The sequence below is a fragment of the Lactuca serriola genome, chromosome 5 (genome assembly GCF_051521515.1).
Source record: "Lactuca serriola cultivar US96UC23 chromosome 5, Lser_US96UC23_V15, whole genome shotgun sequence".
NCBI lineage: Eukaryota > Viridiplantae > Streptophyta > Magnoliopsida > Asterales > Asteraceae > Lactuca > Lactuca serriola.
In genome coordinates, this window is record NC_136412.1 from 127,961,018 (window position 1) to 127,979,107 (window position 18,090).

Sequence of the window (18,090 nt, forward strand, 5' to 3'; positions counted from 1 at the left end):
TCCACTCTCATCATAGATACGATCTTTTTTTTTTTTTTTTTTTTTTTTTTTTTTTTTTTTTTTTTTGTATTTCACTGAAGATCTATTGTCGGATGGATATTGGACGGATGGAGTCACCGGTGAGGAAGAGGGGAAAGTGAGTGGGCACATATAATGAAAAATATATGATAATGAACAAACAAGGGTAAAAAGGTAATTTTATACTATATTAACAGTCGATGACCTTTGTTTAAAGGACCAAAAATGTGAAAATATGGTTTTAGGGATGATTAGGGTTACAATCGAAAACACTGGACTTTATTGAAAATAACAATATGACCACAGAGACCAAATTTGAAATTTACTCTAGAATTTAATTCGGTTTAAGCAAGATTTTATTATTTATTTATTTGGTTAACTTCCAGTCGTTTTGTAGCATTTCCAAGTCCGAAATTCTTCATTTTTAACGTACTCTTTAAAAAAAATTATTGCATGTGTTTTTCTAGCTGATGTTGAAGCATTATGTATGTGTTCTTAGTATTTCATACATGCTCTTATTATTTTCGATATTTACTATGTATTAGATAATGGTTTGTAAAAAGGTAATTTTATACTATATAATATGACATATTCCTAAACTTTATACTATATAATATGACATATTCCTAAACTTTTTATGTCATATCTCACTTGTGTTTAAGAGAAATTCTGAAAACAAATTACGATAGTCGAAATGTAATAATTTGGACATGGTCATTTTGGTTCCTATAAAAAAACATAAGTTATTAACTTAAATGCTCAATAAATATATAGTAATTTTTGTGGCATTCCTTTATAACATTTTCACTGGAACAGAGCCGAGGTAATCAACTAATATACCACAAGTTTTTTTTCTTTTATTTTTATTAAAATCATTTCGAAAATTTGATTATTGGTTAGAAAAACTTATTAGACTTTATATGAAATTAAAAGTTAAATGTTATATATTGCAAGAAATATATCTTGTACATATGATCAGAATTATTTTAACATAGTAAATCTGATATGTAAAATGTTTTATCCACCAGTAATACTATTAAAATGTATGATGTACAATTCACAAGGGTCTTAAAAACCCCTCCAATACTTCACGGATCAAATAGAGACAAACGGGTATCTTTTTTTAGCATTCCAAGATGCTCACGTGTCGCTGTCTGTTGCATGTAAATGTTTACAATGTATGTGCAATTTAAGGATGAGATAGAATAATTGACATAGTATTTATTGATCTTGTCCAAATTCCAAATTAATATATACGACAGTCTTTTTTTTCTTTCTTTCAAACACGGAATAACTCAATTTTGTACTTCTATCTTAATGGCGGTATAAAAAATATATATAAAAATGAAAATAAAATTTTCTTAATAATACAATTTAAAAGATCTTACATGTTCGGTAAAAATAATCTACCTTATAAGTTTAAATTATAGTTTGCTATTTACTAAAACCACTATAAGTTTATTGTAGTTTACTAAAACAACATTAGTAGTTTATTTTATGTTTATGAGCTATTCTATAAGATAACTTTTAATAAACTATTTTGAAATAGCTTTTGATAACTTTATAAAAACTTTTAAAAATATTCTAAATATGCATTTAATTATATCTATTTTTTAGTTATATATAAATATTATTTACTTCGATTTACATTGCAATAACTTATAATCTATTTTTACTTAACAATATTAAGATGGGAGGGTATGGGAGAGATATTTCTCTCACTTTTTGTGGACAATACCATCATTTCTCTCCCCTTTCTTTCCCCCACCTAAAATCCAAGAAATGCATGAGAAGTTCCCCTCACTATTTTTTTATTTTTTTTAAAAAAAATATATTTTATACATATATTATATTCATTTTGTAGGGAATTAAAAACCAGGAATTTTGATATATATTTTATATTTTTTTAGTAGGTATATCATTTTATAAATTTTAAAAAAGATATAAAAAAACTGCCAAATAGCATGAGGAGGGAGAGTGCGACACCCCCTCCTAGGGATGAGCAAAAGGACCGAACCTGCCGGAACCAGCCCAAACCGGACCGGACCCGAGAACCGGCTTCAGCCAAAATCAAGAACCGAACTGGCCCGACGGTTCTACAGGTTCTTGTTGTGTTTTTAAATGTTGGAATCGGTCCTTGAAAAATAACATCATACGGTTCCGGTTTTTGCCGGTTCCGGTTATATCGGTTCCGGTTCCTACCGGTTCACGGTTCCAAAAATCCACAAAAATAACGTACCGGTCCCGACCCGACCGGTTCCATCGGGTTCGGGTTCCGGTTCCGGTGCCGGTGTCGGTACCGATTCCGGCCAGTTCCCCGGTCCATATGCTCATCCCTACCCCCTCCCCCCACCTCTTTTCCGCGGGTTGCTCCCCTCACCCAAGGGATGGTGTTCTATAGTGAGAGGGAAGCTTCATTCTCCCCTTTTCCGCTTCCATTCCGTCCGACCTTAATGCACAAGCTACCTTAGCAACTAGAAGCTAGCTTTTCAACTAGTTTGCTAAACGATCAGGGCCTAAATATCTAGACTTTTACTAAGTCGTTTTCTTATAACAAACATTAACCCATGAAATGGTCTATTCTTAGTTCGAAGATAATAAGATTATGTCATTGCATTCATATCTTTTATAATTTTTGTTCATCCAATTACACAATAAAATCAACCTATGGGTTTTCAACTTAGTCCTACAAAACTTATATAAAATATCTATGTTAAATTGTTTATGGAGACTTCATATGTATTCTTGTAAACTTTTATATATATATATATATATATATATATATATATATATATATATATATATATATATATATATATATATATATATATCTTTATAAAATTTCAAATTATATATATATATCTTTATAAAATTTCAAATTATATATATCCTTATAAAACCTATAAACTCACATATATACCTAAATGCTTAATTTAAGCCTATTTAATATATTAAAGAAAACATCGTCTTCTTTATATAGAATTTTTGTTATTAAAAAATAATTAACTTGTAACATTATAATATTATCCTTTCCCCACATTGTTATTCTCAAACTATTTATTTGAATTCTTACAAAATATTGATACCGACATTAAAATTAATTTTTCCATGATTTTATCTGTAGTGTAACTTAAATGAAGAACCGAAGGAAGAACAAAATTATTTAGAAGATAATAATCCCATGTCTCCTAAATCGATTGTAGAAGATGTAATTTATTATTTAACAGACGATTAATAACATGCAGTCATAAAAAGAGTCATGTCATGAATAAAAATATATATTATCAGCGGGATTCAAATGAATATTTTAGTAACTTAGTTATAATGGGTTATCTTCAGAAAAGTCCCAATATTTTTGAAATTTTTTTAATAAAGTTCTAAATTTTATTTTTTGAACAAAAAAATCCTGATTTTTTCACGTTTTGAATAGAAAAGCCCAAGAAACCGGCTAATTTATTCACTTTAGTCCTTTTGACCTGTTTTTCAAAAATAATGAGATTTTTTTTTTCTTTCAGATTTAGTCAAAAAATTTATATAATGTATAAACATATTTTTACATATCTATATCTATTTTTACGTATTTGTGTATTTTCTAAGTTTTTATATGTATATATTTACATATTTTTTTTATGTATTTTAACTATATAAACGAATTTTTTTGTACTTATTTATATGTAATTTTAACCATTTTACATATTTTTTTATGTGTTATTTTTTATGTATTATGTATTTATACGTATTTTTTTTTATGTATTTTTGTATTTTTGAAAGATTTTTATATTAATGTTTATGTATTTTAAATGTATAAACGTATTTTTATGTATTTATATCTATTTTTAAGTATTTTACATATTTTTTATGTATTACGTATTTATGTATTTTTTAAGTTTTTTATATAGATGTTTTTGTATATTTATGTATTTTAAATGTATAAACATATTGTTTTACGTATTTGTATGTATTTTTTAAAAGTATTTTACATATTTTTTGTGTGTTTTTCCATATAAATACATAATACATAAAAAACATAAATACGCAAAATTCCATATAAATACGTAATACATAAAAAATATGTAAAATACTTAAAAATAGATAAAAATATATTTATACATTTAAAATACATAAACATCTATATCAAAAGCTTAAAAAATACATAAATACATAAAAATACATAATACATAAAAAATAACACATAAAAATATGTAAAATGGTTAAAATTACATATAAATAAGTAAAAAAAATATGTTTGTACATTTAAAATACATAAAAATACGTAAATATATACATATAAAAACTTAGAAAATACACAAATACGTAAAATAGATATACATATGTAAAAAATATGTTTATATATTATATAAAAATTTTGACAAAATCTGCAAAAAAAGTCCCATTATTTTTGAAAAATTAACAATTTAGTCCCATGAACTGCTGAACAGGTCAAAAATGATTAAAGTGAATAAATTAGCCAGTTTCTTGGGCTTTTTTTATTCAAAAAGTGAAAAAGCCAGGATTTTTTGTTCAAAAATAAAATTTAAGACTATTAAAAATTTTCCAAATATATTGGGAGTTTTCCGGAGATATCCCTAGTTATAATCTAAATTAAAGATATTGTTTTTATTTTTTAAATATATTAAATATGTTTAAATCAAATATTTGGGTATATATGTGAATTTGTAGGCTTATAAGGATATACATGTTATTTAAAGTTTTATAACGATATACACATAATTATGAAAGTTTTTAACCACATAGACAAGATTCTTCCAATTTTTTAAAAGATAAGTTGAAATTTAATCATCACAAATATAAAATTATCTATGGAGTTCGTTATTCAAAATATATAAATAGGATATATGTTCAAAAGTATATAAATAGGATATATGTAAGCCATATTGAAAACTAGTTAAACCTTGAAACATAAATTTATGTTGACAAATTACAATATAACAAAACAATCATTTTCCCAAAACGGTATGTTGGTAAATAGTTGAAGGACCATTTCTGTAGTTTTCTATTTTTGAAAAGGCGGCCTATTGTTTTAGAAGTGGGTGACTTGACAATTTTAGCTGCTGTCAAATCCATGCATACTCTATAAATAGCAACAATGACTTAACTGGTGTCTATCCATCAATCTACTTACATACAGAAAAGCCTACACAATTCCTTCTTGTTCCTTTTCAATCGCATTACACCATGGCTCAGGTCCATTATCTATTTCTCTTCTTTTATATAGTCCAAATCACCAATTATCTCTTATTATTTGTACATATCATTTAAGTTAATTGATCAAAATATAATACTTACCAACTTTTGTTGATTTTGGCTTGTTGGACGTTGGTATCATACTTTTGAAGACTTAAGAAAGATTATAATTTCGTATTGAATTGGTTGATATTTAGTAACAGTTTGGTGACTTGGTATAAACTTATTTTTTCAGAGAAACTAACACTTAAATTTGTGTTTGGTTGCATACACAGAGGGTTTTCACTTTCGGTAAAGGAAGGAGTGAAGGCAACAAGGGCATGAAATCCTTGGTAAGCAATTAAAAGGTTTTATGTCAAATTGATATGTGCCTTTGAATCTTACTCATTCATATAAGTTCATTTGACAAAATTAATTGATATCTTTTATAGCAAGTTACGTAAAAACCATCTTATTTTGGATAATTTCAAGGTTTAATTGCCTCTACTTAATATTTTTTCCAATTAAACCATAAAAGTTTTAAAAACTTTGACAAGGTGATCATTTTTGATTGTGATATGACATGTCAAAATGGTTAATTGTTAAATTTCTTTGATATATATATATATATATATATATATATATATATATATATATATATATATATATATATATATATATATATAATACAAAGGTCAAAATGCTTAACTTGGACAAGTGTCCGAAACATTTATGGTTGGATTGAAAAAAAAAAATTGTTAGTGGTTAAACCACAAAATTGCTCAAAATAGAATGATGTTTTTGTACATTGTCCATCATAAAATGATTCAAACCACCATCAATGTGCCATAACGGTGATCATTTGGGATTTAAACACTTCAAAATGAAGTTTCACCGGTTTCGAATCCCATGGCTTTCCATTAAAAGATGATTCATAAGTTTTTTGGTTGAGATATACAACTAAAAAACCGTTAAAATAAAATGATATTTTTGTCTATTTTGAACTTAGAACATCCTAAAAATGCCCCATAGCATAGCACAGTTGGTCTGAGTATGGTATCTTTGAATAAACAAACCATGGTTCGAGTTTTAGCAACCACAATGTAGGAGTTCACTTCCAATGTGGATCGGGCTCCTTGGGGTTGCTCGACTCTTATATCAACCACCTAGCAGACCACTGTGTACCTCATTACTTTTGGCCAGTGTGAGCCATTCAGAGGTTGCTGGAAAAATAACTTTTTACAGGAACATCCCAAAAATGGGTGTGATCTCATTGATTAAACATTTGGATTGATTGCAGTTGGGAGGAAAGGGAGCAAATCTTGCGGAGATGGCAAGCATAGGTCTATCAGTCCCTCCGGGGCTCACTATTTCAACTGAAGCATGTAATGAATATCAACAAAATGGGAAAAAACTGCCTCCTGGTTTATGGGATGAAATATTGGAAGGATTGCAATATGTCCAGAATGAAATGGGCGCGTCTTTGGGTGACCCCTCCAAGCCTCTCCTCCTTTCAGTCCGCTCTGGTGCTGCGGTACATATATATTTTTTTTGCAATCCTTTCATAACATATTGCATATATCCTTTATGTACGTATTTATGTATTAAGTAAAAATGAAACACTCCTATATATCTTACCGAATTAGGTCATGTCTTTATTAAGTCCATTAATTCAAAAATAAATCGTGCACCAAGGCATTTTTTAGCAACTAAAGTTGTTAAAAAGGTTCAAGGAAAGCAGCACTTTGCAAGTTCAAACACCTCTTATGTTTATAGTGTTTTGCGTATTTCTTTACATTGTGTTGGTTAATATTCAGATATCGATGCCCGGTATGATGGACACTGTATTGAACCTTGGACTTAATGATGAGGTCGTGGCTGGGTTAGCTGGGAAAAGTGGAGCACGGTTTGCATATGATTCATATAGAAGGTTTTTAGACATGTTTGGCAATGTTGTAAGTATTTCTTTCATTTCTTGATCGATTACTAACTTGATTATTATTATTATTTTTTTAACTTTGTTTATATTGGTTTTCAAGGTAATGGGTATCCCACACTCTTTATTTGATGAAAGACTAGAACAACTGAAAGCTGAAAAAGGGGTTGAGCTTGACACCGATCTCACTGCTGCTGATCTTAAAGATCTTGTTGAGCAATACAAGAATGTTTATGTTGAATCGAAGGGTGAAAAGTTTCCCGAAGGTATAAAATCCCCTTGTCATGAGAATAGAGAATTATTTGGTTTTCAGTGGTATAATTGCAAAAATGTTCAACGGTTTGAGTCTTATGCCAACCACCTAGCAGGATACTGTGTACCTGATTTAGATCGCACATCACCCTATTGGGATGGTGTAGGCCTGGGTTGTTAGGAAAATAACACTTTTACAAAAACATTTTGAATTCCGAATCATCTTAGATTTGTAATAACTCCAAACACATTTGGTTTGGTAGCAATATGCATATATTTGTATCTTGGTTTAAAAAAGCGCCGCCTAGGCGCACTTAATGTGCTAGGCGCCCAAGCGATGACTGAAAGCGCTTCAAGTAATGAGATCCGATGTGATTCCCTTAAGCGGTCGCCTTTTCCGCTTTTTCCCGCTTTTTACTGCATTGCGCTTCAGCGCTTAATAGCGCTTAGGGTAAATAATAGAAAATGGGCTTTTAATTAAGTTAGACGGGCCAATAGGTTTATATAAATAAAGGAAAGGGATGGAAATGTAGAATCAATATTGACAGAGGCGGTAAAAACGATTACACAAACAGAGCAAATCGTATCATCGCTCCAACTCATCTTCTCCAAGTAATCGGAAATCAACTATGCTAATGTTTTCTACTTCCATTCCATTATACTAATCTACAACCTACATATTCTATTCTCTTCTCAAGTCTGAAACTCTAAACTTTGATAGTCTGAAGTATGAAATTTGGTCATTATTTTTATACATTTTCTGTTAAGTTGTTTGCTATTAACTTGTGTTACTTTACTGTTAAGTCATACACATAATTCATAAGTTATTTGTTATCATGCATGATAGTTTAGACGATTTCTAGTTATAACTTATCAATACTTGGGATTTAATATGATACTACTATGATATTATGAGATTTCTAGGTATTTATAAGTATTTCCATATATTTTATATTTTTTTCAATTTGGGGCGCATCGTGTTCTCTAGGCAAGCGCTTTTGCTTAGCGCTTACCGCATCGGTCCCTAGAGGCTTAAGCGCTTTAGGGCGCTTTACGCTTTTTAAAACCAAGATTTGTATAGTGTGCTGGCTCTTCTGGAGAGCAAATCAAGAACAGCACATATTTAACATGGTATCAGAGCCACAGTCTAGCACCTCTAGGCACTAAACACACGTCTATACAATCTCCATTAAAGAGAATTTAGGAATTCACATCTTACTCTATATATGTTGAGAGTGTATCCTTTAGGGCTCTTTTGGAAAGAAAATCTAGGACTCCACATATCTAACATGGTTTCTGTTCTTCTGTAGATCCGAAGAAACAACTAGAGTTGGCAGTGAACGCGGTTTTCGATTCATGGGACAGTCCAAGGGCCAACAAGTACAGGAGTATTAACCAGATAACTGGACTTAAAGGGACAGCAGTTAACATTCAATGCATGGTGTTTGGGAACATGGGGAACACTTCAGGAACTGGAGTTCTCTTCACCAGAAACCCAAGCACAGGCGAGAAGAAGCTATATGGGGAGTTCTTAATCAATGCACAGGTAAAAACCGATTTTTTTTTTCCATTTATAGAAAGTGCCGAAAGTTGTCCCAGAGAATTCATAAGTAAGCTCTTAGGTTTATAGGCTAAATACAAAACATAGGAATGTACTTTCAATTATTTGTTTATTGTAGCATAATAGTCTCATCTCAACATTGTATTTTCATTTTTTATTCGTATTGAAGCATTTTACTATGAAAAATCTACCCGGTTATAACATTGTACTTTCAAAAAAGTACCCAGTTATAGCAATGAAAAATATGTCACATTTGGATGAAAAATACATCACGTTCGGATGACATTGCTATAATTGCAAAAGATAGCAATATAGTTTCAATCGTTTGTTTATTATAGCATCACACTGTTATTTTTTTTCTATTACAACATTGTATTTTCACTTTTTCTATTATCCAAACATTTTTATTTAAAAAAAATACCTAATTATAGCATAGCTTGTTCTAATTTTTCTCTTATTGGGAATTATGTTTTGAAGAAGCTACCATATAATAGCAATAAAAACTATGTTCCATTGTGTAGGTTTTTCAAAATACAATGTTGTAACAAGACAAAATAAATATAAGATGCCCTAATAAAGAAATATATCAAAGTATGTTGCTATTTTTTGCATTTAACCCTAGAAAATTCAATACCCAATCACCTACTTTTAGATGTGAGGTGGTCTAGGGATCGTGTTTACCTTTAATCAGACTGCTGAAAGTTAACCGATTATGCGATTCTAAACAGGGAGAAGACGTAGTTGCTGGAATCAGAACGCCACAGGATTTGAACACCATGAAGGATTGCATGCCGGAAGCGTACACAGAGCTTGTGGAGAACTGTGACATCTTAGAGCGACATTACAAAGATATGATGGTAATAATGATCAAAATCTCTTATATATTTGACGTTTATGTTTTGAATTTGCGAAAAATTACAAGAATTGTGGTGCTATGAACACAGGATATTGAATTCACAGTTCAAGAAAACAGACTTTGGATGTTGCAATGTCGATCAGGGAAACGTACTGGTAAAGGCGCAGTGAGAATTGCAGTAGAAATGGTGAAGGAAGAGTTAATTGATACTCGAACAGCAATTATGAGGGTCGAGCCTCAACATCTAGACCAACTTCTTCATCCACAGGTATCGTATTATAATTTGTGCTAAAAAAGTAAAAAACTCAGACGCATTTTTATACCATGTTTCACAGTTTATATAAGTGCTTTTGATATAAAAGTCCTTTTAAGTTTATGAGGTTTTGTTTTGTTGGTTAATGTCCAAAATTTGCCAAGTTTTTTTCATTTTTGTCCTTTCTATAAATCTTTTATGTTTTTACCCTAATTATGTTTTTCAAATTTGCAAAAAAACAAGTTTACAAATCTTATATGTTTTTATCCTAATTATGTTTTCCAAGTTTGACATGAAAGTCCTTAATTTTGTTAAATTTTGTTGGTTTTGTCCCTGGACACCTACTATATACGTAGCAAGGGCAAAAATGAAAAAAAAACCTTGCAAATTTTGGACATTAACGAACAAAAAATCGCTACAGGGACAAAACCAACAAAACCTGACAAACTTAAGGACTTTTATGTCAAAAGCCCTTTATATAAAGGGTATGTTTCTAAAGAGTAACCAAGTTTCATATTTGTTTCATTTAGGAATTTTTGTAGGAGATATCCGATTATAAAATTTTGTTTTTTTTTCGACATAAATAATTTTTTAATGATATGGATGAAACATTTTCATTAAATGATAACCAAGTTCCACAGTTGTTCTACAATTCAACTTTCAATTTTGTTCCATTATTATGATTTTTGCTATCAGATTTTGTCCCTTTTCATTGACATGACTCAACTTTTTGCTGATGTAAATGAAACAATTTCATTAAATGGTAATCAGGTTTCGGTGTTTTTTTTTTTTTTTTTTTTTTTTTTTTGCATTGTTATGATACTGAAACTTACATAAATATAATTAAAATGTTAACTTTTATTAATAAAAATGAAGATGAAAAATAGTTCTGAAAACTTAGAAAATGAAATTGTAATTTTCTAGTTGGTTACTATTTAATGAAATTGCTTCAATAAGGTTGCCACTTCATATGTCCACATCACTAAAAACAAAAATAATAGAAAATTTCATATCATCACTAAAAACAAAAATAATAGAAAATTTCATATCAGTGGAATAAGCAGGGCAAAAGGTTTTACAACAATGAAACAAAATTGAAAGTCTAGTGGTTAAACTTGGATTCTATTTTATTAACATTGTCTCTTTCTATAACTAGTAGCAATTTGTTCAATTTATGTTATGTTTATGTGCGTGTCTATGTATCACTAATTATGAATCTCCTGTTTAGTTTGAGAATGCATCTGGTTACAAAGACCAAGTGGTGGCAACAGGTTTGCCAGCATCCCCTGGAGCAGCCGTGGGGCAGGTTGTATTTAGTGCTGAAGATGCTGAAACATGGCATGCACAAGGAAAGAATGCCATCTTGGTATACATGAATGATCATATATGCTCATTGATTACTTTCTTTTGCAAAATCAGAGTGGATAATTATTAATTTAGGAATTTGAATTTTTATGAATTAAGGTAAGGACAGAAACAAGCCCAGAAGATGTTGGTGGTATGCACGCAGCGGCCGGTATATTGACAGCAAGAGGAGGAATGACATCACATGCGGCGGTGGTAGCTCGTGGATGGGGGAAATGTTGTGTTTCTGGTTGTGCTGATATTCGTGTCAATGATGATATGAAGGTTAATCTCTATGAAATATTACCAACACTTTGAGTGGTTAATATTATTAGTGATTAGGGTTTAGCCATTAGGATCTTCTATATATTCCTAAATCCTAAGTGCTTGGACCTAAACCCTAATCACTGATAAATATATTACTCACATAAGATTTGATGCTATCACAAACAATTTTTGTACATTATTTTAGACCCCATTTGTCATGCCGGACATGACATGGTAACGTTTTGCATTTGGTGTGCATTGGATTGGAACAAGGAAGGAATGGGACAAAAATTTCAATTTTTGTTCCACCCAAAATGGTGGGACTGGGACTGGGACTAACTTGTAATCGCTCGTTTCTGCAAAAGATGTAAATGTCCTCCTTATCCTCATGAGACGTGTCATGTGTAGAAGACGCAACATTAGGCTATTTTTACTAGGCTACCTTTCTAGGACTATTTTTGTTGATGAGGATGAGGTGGGCATTCAAGTCTTTTTCACAAACAAAAGATGGAGAGCGAGACTATGTCCCACCTTTTTTTGGTAGGACAAAAAATTAAAATTTTTGTTTGATGAGTCAAAATGCCTACCAAACACAATACAAGGTTGTCTTCTCCTGCAAAAAAACAAGGTCTTATGAAGTTATTTTCATATAGGTTCTTTTGATTGGAGACAAGGTGATAAAAGAAGGTGAATGGATTTCACTTAATGGTTCCACGGGTGAAGTTATAATGGGTAAACAGCCACTGGCTCCACCGGCTATGAGCAGTGATCTAGAAACATTCATGGCATGGGCAGATCAAGTAAGACGGCTCAAGGTATCAACTATAACTAAAACTCTTGTAGATCATAAGAATCTTTGAATGGGTTATTTGATGGGCATAAAGTCTTTCAACTTATCATCCATCTTTTTTGGGTAATATAATAGGTCATGGCAAATGCAGACACACCTAATGATGCCTTAACCGCAAGGAATAATGGTGCTCAAGGAATCGGACTTTGTAGGACTGAACATATGGTAATCTTTTCTCTTTCTTATTGTTAAGATCCCATAATCTATATTTATGTTTATTGTCTCTTTAAGACATGTAAAGTCCTTGATTTTCTCTCCAAAAGAACCCTTAAAGAGAAAGAGAGCGAGACTATAACATATTTAGAGGTAGATTAGAGTATTTCTAAATGTTGGCTCTGATACCATGTTAGATATGTTGAGTCCTTGATTTGTTTCTCTAAACTGCCCTTAATGAGAGAGATATATAAAAGTGATGAGACCATGTCTAGCAGATGTAGGACTCCAACTGCTTTTTGCTTAAGTTTTATGGAAATTTTGCTAGATAATAATCATCGACATATATTATTTTCAGTTCTTTGCATCCGATGAGAGGATAAAAGCTGTAAGGAAGATGATTATGGCTGTCACTGTTGAGCAAAGAAAAACAGCACTAGACCTGTTACTGCCTTACCAAAGATCCGACTTTGAGGGAATTTTCCGAGCAATGGATGGTGGATTTATGATCTTTTAGTATTCTAATAATCATTTCATATATAGTTCATTTTAAAAGCCCTTGGTTTATACTTGGATTACATCAAAATATTTCAGGACTTCCAGTGACAATCCGCCTTTTGGACCCTCCACTCCATGAATTTTTACCCGAAGGTGATCTTCAACAAATTGTGAGTGAACTCACTGAGGATACTGGCATGACAGAGGATCAAATTTATTCAAGGATCGAGAATTTATCTGAAGTGAACCCAATGCTTGGTTTCAGAGGCTGCAGGTGTGCTTTCTATTCATCACATTACTTTAATCCCAACCCAATTCCCATTTTTTTTTGCTTCATTAGCGACCTAACCCAGCCCAAGATGTCATTAAAAAATCTATAAAAAGCTATTTCACAGTCTAAATAGATATAAAAAATACCATACATTAAAACAAACAACGAGTTCAATAACAAAAATAAAATTTTGCCACGATACAAGTATTAAATTACGATTTTTTAAAAGCAAACTAAAAGGAAAATATAAATATATGGATTCGTTAGGAATCCATAGTCGTTGGCTGGACATACCGGCTGGGAAATTACCAATTTTGGTATCACATATGAAATTATATGAAAGTATAATTCTCTATTTATAGATAAAAGAATTACCAATTTTGGTGTAATATGTTTTTCTTTTCTAAATAATATAAAGTTTAATTTAAAACAAAGTAACTTTCAATATAAATTATAACTAACGAATGAGAATACGACACTTGTAATGTGAAAAAGGGTACGTAAAATATTGGTTGGCCACCAAACCATTCACAACATGTCATTTCTCTTTTCTTTGTTTTAATATTTATCTATCTTTTCTCACATGTGCATGTTTGTGAAAGATTAACATTAAGCATAGTCTTATGCAAGCCCGCGTACATGAGTTACATCTCACATGTTGCTATTGTGGGAGGGCACTCAGTAGTTGCTCGAAAAATAACATTTTTGTTGAAATTTATGCTTGTTTACATGTATAATATTTGGTTGTACTATTTCAGGCTTGGAATTTCATATCCGGAGCTAACCGAGATGCAAGTGCGTGCAATCTTTCAAGCTGGGGTGACTATGAGCAACCAAGGCGTCACAGTTCTCCCAGAGATCATGGTTCCATTAGTTGGAACCCCTGAGGCATGATAATCTTCACAACTCATCAATCAATCATATAACCACACATGCGATGATTAGCTTTTTACTTGGTGTTTTGTATGCCAGGAACTCAGACATCAAATCAGTGTCATTCGTGGCGTAGCAAGCAAGGTTTTTTCTGAAATGGGATTGTCATTGAAGTATAAAGTTGGCACCATGATCGAGATCCCTCGAGCTGCTCTAATTGCAGATGAGGTATGATTAGTATATAAGATCAATCATACTTTTTAAGGTGTATGCAAAAATAAACCAAAACCAAACCAAAATCCGGAAACAAAAAGAAAATTTTAATTGAAAAACTACCGTTTTGAAATGCCTAGGGTTTGGTTCTTTGTTGTAAGACCCAAAATAACACCGAACCAAATTGAATTGTAAAACCTAAAATGATGTCATTTTGTGTATAAGTATATTTGATTACGGGTTAAATAGATAAAATAGCTACATACTTCCACATATTCGTCTAATACAACATCCTACTATCGTTTCTTTCTATTATAACACTGTATATTTACATTTTTTTTCTTAATAATGCAATTTGTTTCATAAAATATACACACTTATAGCATTGTAGTTTCAATTCTTTTACTTACTGCAACGGTTGTTTGGTTATTAATTATTAGGGGACATTGCTTTAATTTGGTATATTTTTCAAAGTACAATGTTGTAATAGGCAAAACCAACTTTGTTTTAGCGTGTTGGTTTTAGACAAAAACCAAGCTAAACCAAATTGGGCTCAACCTTATCTTATACTTTGAACATGCAGATTGCCAAGGAAGCTGAGTTTTTCTCTTTTGGAACCAACGATCTCACCCAAATGACATTCGGCTACAGTAGAGATGATGTTGGCAAGTTTCTCCCAGTTTATCTATCCAAGGGCATTCTACAAAATGATCCCTTTGAGGTTAGCAACATGAATCTTAGTATATTAAGGCTACATTTGTTACACGAGATTGGAATTTAGTGGTACGGGTTGGACAAACTTTATAAGGCTATTCCCAGTGATGAGGATGAGGAGGGAGTTTGTGTCTTTGGCATTGAAGATAGATCCACAGCGAGTCCCTATCCCATTTTTGTGGGTGGACCAAAAAGTTGCACATTTTTTTTATCTTATTGATATCGGTCTCAATTGCAGTCCACTTCATGTCAAACACAGTACAACTTGTTTTCATATGTCATGTCATATGTAACTACTCGGTCTTAAACATAGATTAGGACCAATTTGTTGGATAAATATTATTCACGCAATGCTCATATGTGTTATTCATAGGTTCTTGATCAAAAGGGGGTGGGTCAGTTGATCAAGATGGCCACCGATAAGGGCCGTGCAGCGAATCCTAACTTAAAGGTAAGTATAGGTTCCTAAGTAACAAATTATATATATATATATATATATATATATATATATATATATATATATATATACACACACACACGCACACATACACACACTCTAATACCAATGTGTGGTGTTATCAGTTATGATGGAAATTAGCTTTACTAACAATGGATACACAGGTTGGCATATGTGGAGAGCATGGTGGAGAGCCTTCTTCTGTTGCATTTTTCGATGGGGTTGGACTAGATTATGTCTCTTGCTCTCCATTCAGGTTTGTCTGTGTATGTGTGTGTGTGCTTGTGCGTGTGTGTTTGTCACCACATACTTACCCTAGCAATACAAAAGTGAGAATGCATAAGTAAGGTCTAAGGTTAAAAATTGAATATCATGCACCTTTCTTGGATTAGAGACAATTTGATCTATCTTCTCTTGTTGACTATGGGTCCAGTTGGTGGGGATACCCGTAGCTATATGATTTTGAAAAAAGGTTATCTTCCACCAATTCAACCCCTAAGTGTCTCACAATTTTCATCCAAAGAGAATCATATGAAATGGAAATAAGGTACAAAACTGTCCATTAGGTGGTTGGCTCAATCCACATGGAAAATGCTATGGTTACGGAGACATGAACACTATTTTTGCTAATTAAGATGTCACTCGAGAACCAATAATGTAATGTTATCATTGGTTGTTACTGAAAAAGGTTTTGTTCTTTATGTGTTGTCGTGGCAGGGTCCCTATCGCAAGGCTGGCAGCTGCACAAGTCGTTGTTAATTAAGCTTCAGAATGAGGGAAAATAGTTTGTGTATTCCCCATTTCCCGTTGTTGTATATAAATAAGTAATCATGGTTCCATCATTCTTGTAATGGCAAACACAAAATAATTGATTATATCATGTTTGGCATACATGGGTATAATTATCAAACGACCATCTATCCAATCCAAATGGTTAACATGTAGATAGAAAGTTAACTGCAACGGGCCAGCCCAACAAATACACGTTGAAGGATTAATGTGTATGATAAGTCATTGCAAAGTATCAAGCTCGATAATTGCAAAGTATCAAGCTCCTTAATTCCTTTACTGTGTCTATACACATAAATGAGGTGATCATGTGGTAATTGCAATTGTGATGTGAAAAAACGTCTATGTTATGCATTATTTATTTATTATTTTTTTTGCAAGTTAAGTGAAATAAAAAGTACATGTCTTATAATAGAGACAATCAAATTAATGTGATTAATGTGGTTCAAAATAAATGATCTTATTTTAACATATTAAATTGATTTTAGGAATGTTGAAGTTGGTACCATAATCATAACGTTTGTGAAATACTTATTTTAAATATCAATTAAATTTTGAACTAGTTTATATTAAATATTTAAAATAAAACACCCCTCATTTGATTTAATTAGTTAAAATCTTTTCAAAAGTTTTAATTAATTTTAAAATATCATTTGCGGAAATAAGGTCTCATTGTCTTAGAATTACAAGTTTACTAAATCAATCGTATAAATTAACAGGGCGAAACAATCATTTACATCATACATAAATTCAAACAACTAAACAACTAAGAGCCTTCTAATATCCAATGCATCTTCTAAGAATTCATTTTATACTATCACATAATACATGTCAAAATATATGTTAGGTATTAGGAATTCATAGTGAATAATACAAGGAATCCCTACCTTTGGAGTCAAAAGAATTTGCACAATACTTTGACTAATGAGATATCCCCAAAATTATTTGAAAACATTTCTTTAATATGAAAATAATTCCCAATCAAACTTGTAACTCTTTAGTCTTAAAATCATAAGTCTTTAAGTCTTTACTTATACACAGAATTAAATAGTCTTTACCCATTGAAACCTCATAAATCTTTGTCCATTGATAAACTAAAAGTCATTTCGATATAAATCATTATCCATCATTTAATCAAAATCAAAATTTCATTATTGTAGTCATAATCAAATGTCATCATTAAAGTCATAATCAAATACCATTATTAAAGTCATCTAATCAAATATCATTATTAGACTCATAATCAAAATATGATCATTAGAGTCATAATCAAAATATCATCATAAGAGTCATAAAAAGAGTAGATGTAATGTGAATTGCTTCTAACACTTTTCCACGTCAATCTCATATGTCCAACCTCACAAGTCATAAAGGCATAAAGTCAAAAGTCTGACATAGTCATGGGAGAGTATCCAAACAAGAAGTTCATATTATCAAACATTGCAAGGAACCCCTAAGTCATGGTTAGGATAATGTTCCTACTCATGAAATCTACGTACAAGGTAGCTAGTCTTACATGCAAGTGATACATTGTCTAGATTACCAACATTTAGTCATTTGACAAGTTTGGTCATACCTCATTAATGTAGTCCTTTACCGTT

At 31.3% G+C, this 18,090-nt stretch overlaps 1 protein-coding gene across 2 annotated transcripts in view; it reads left to right on the forward strand.

Moving 5' to 3' along the window:
• Positions 1 to 16,610, forward strand: part of PPDK (pyruvate orthophosphate dikinase) — a 37,015-nt gene extending 20,405 nt beyond the window's left edge. Inside the window, exons 1-20 of one of the 2 annotated variants that reach the window (XM_079000911.1) lie at positions 5,135 to 5,223; positions 5,499 to 5,555; positions 6,503 to 6,736; positions 7,020 to 7,157; positions 7,242 to 7,404; positions 8,701 to 8,936; positions 9,680 to 9,808; positions 9,896 to 10,075; positions 11,289 to 11,426; positions 11,525 to 11,689; positions 12,325 to 12,486; positions 12,597 to 12,686; positions 13,033 to 13,171; positions 13,269 to 13,446; positions 14,202 to 14,331; positions 14,416 to 14,544; positions 15,113 to 15,250; positions 15,617 to 15,694; positions 15,865 to 15,956; positions 16,418 to 16,610. In XM_079000911.1, the coding sequence (XP_078857037.1) occupies positions 5,215 to 5,223; positions 5,499 to 5,555; positions 6,503 to 6,736; positions 7,020 to 7,157; positions 7,242 to 7,404; positions 8,701 to 8,936; positions 9,680 to 9,808; positions 9,896 to 10,075; positions 11,289 to 11,426; positions 11,525 to 11,689; positions 12,325 to 12,486; positions 12,597 to 12,686; positions 13,033 to 13,171; positions 13,269 to 13,446; positions 14,202 to 14,331; positions 14,416 to 14,544; positions 15,113 to 15,250; positions 15,617 to 15,694; positions 15,865 to 15,956; positions 16,418 to 16,463 (2,631 nt within the window). In that variant the 5' untranslated portion in view covers positions 5,135 to 5,214 and the 3' untranslated portion in view covers positions 16,464 to 16,610. Of the gene's footprint in view, positions 1 to 5,134; positions 5,224 to 5,498; positions 5,556 to 6,502; positions 6,737 to 7,019; positions 7,158 to 7,241; positions 7,405 to 8,700; positions 8,937 to 9,679; positions 9,809 to 9,895; positions 10,076 to 11,288; positions 11,427 to 11,524; positions 11,690 to 12,324; positions 12,487 to 12,596; positions 12,687 to 13,032; positions 13,172 to 13,268; positions 13,447 to 14,201; positions 14,332 to 14,415; positions 14,545 to 15,112; positions 15,251 to 15,616; positions 15,695 to 15,864; positions 15,957 to 16,417 lie in introns of those variants that run through there. The other variant, XM_079000910.1, reaches the window with a different exon arrangement.
• The last annotated feature ends 1,480 nt before the right edge of the window (positions 16,611 to 18,090 follow it).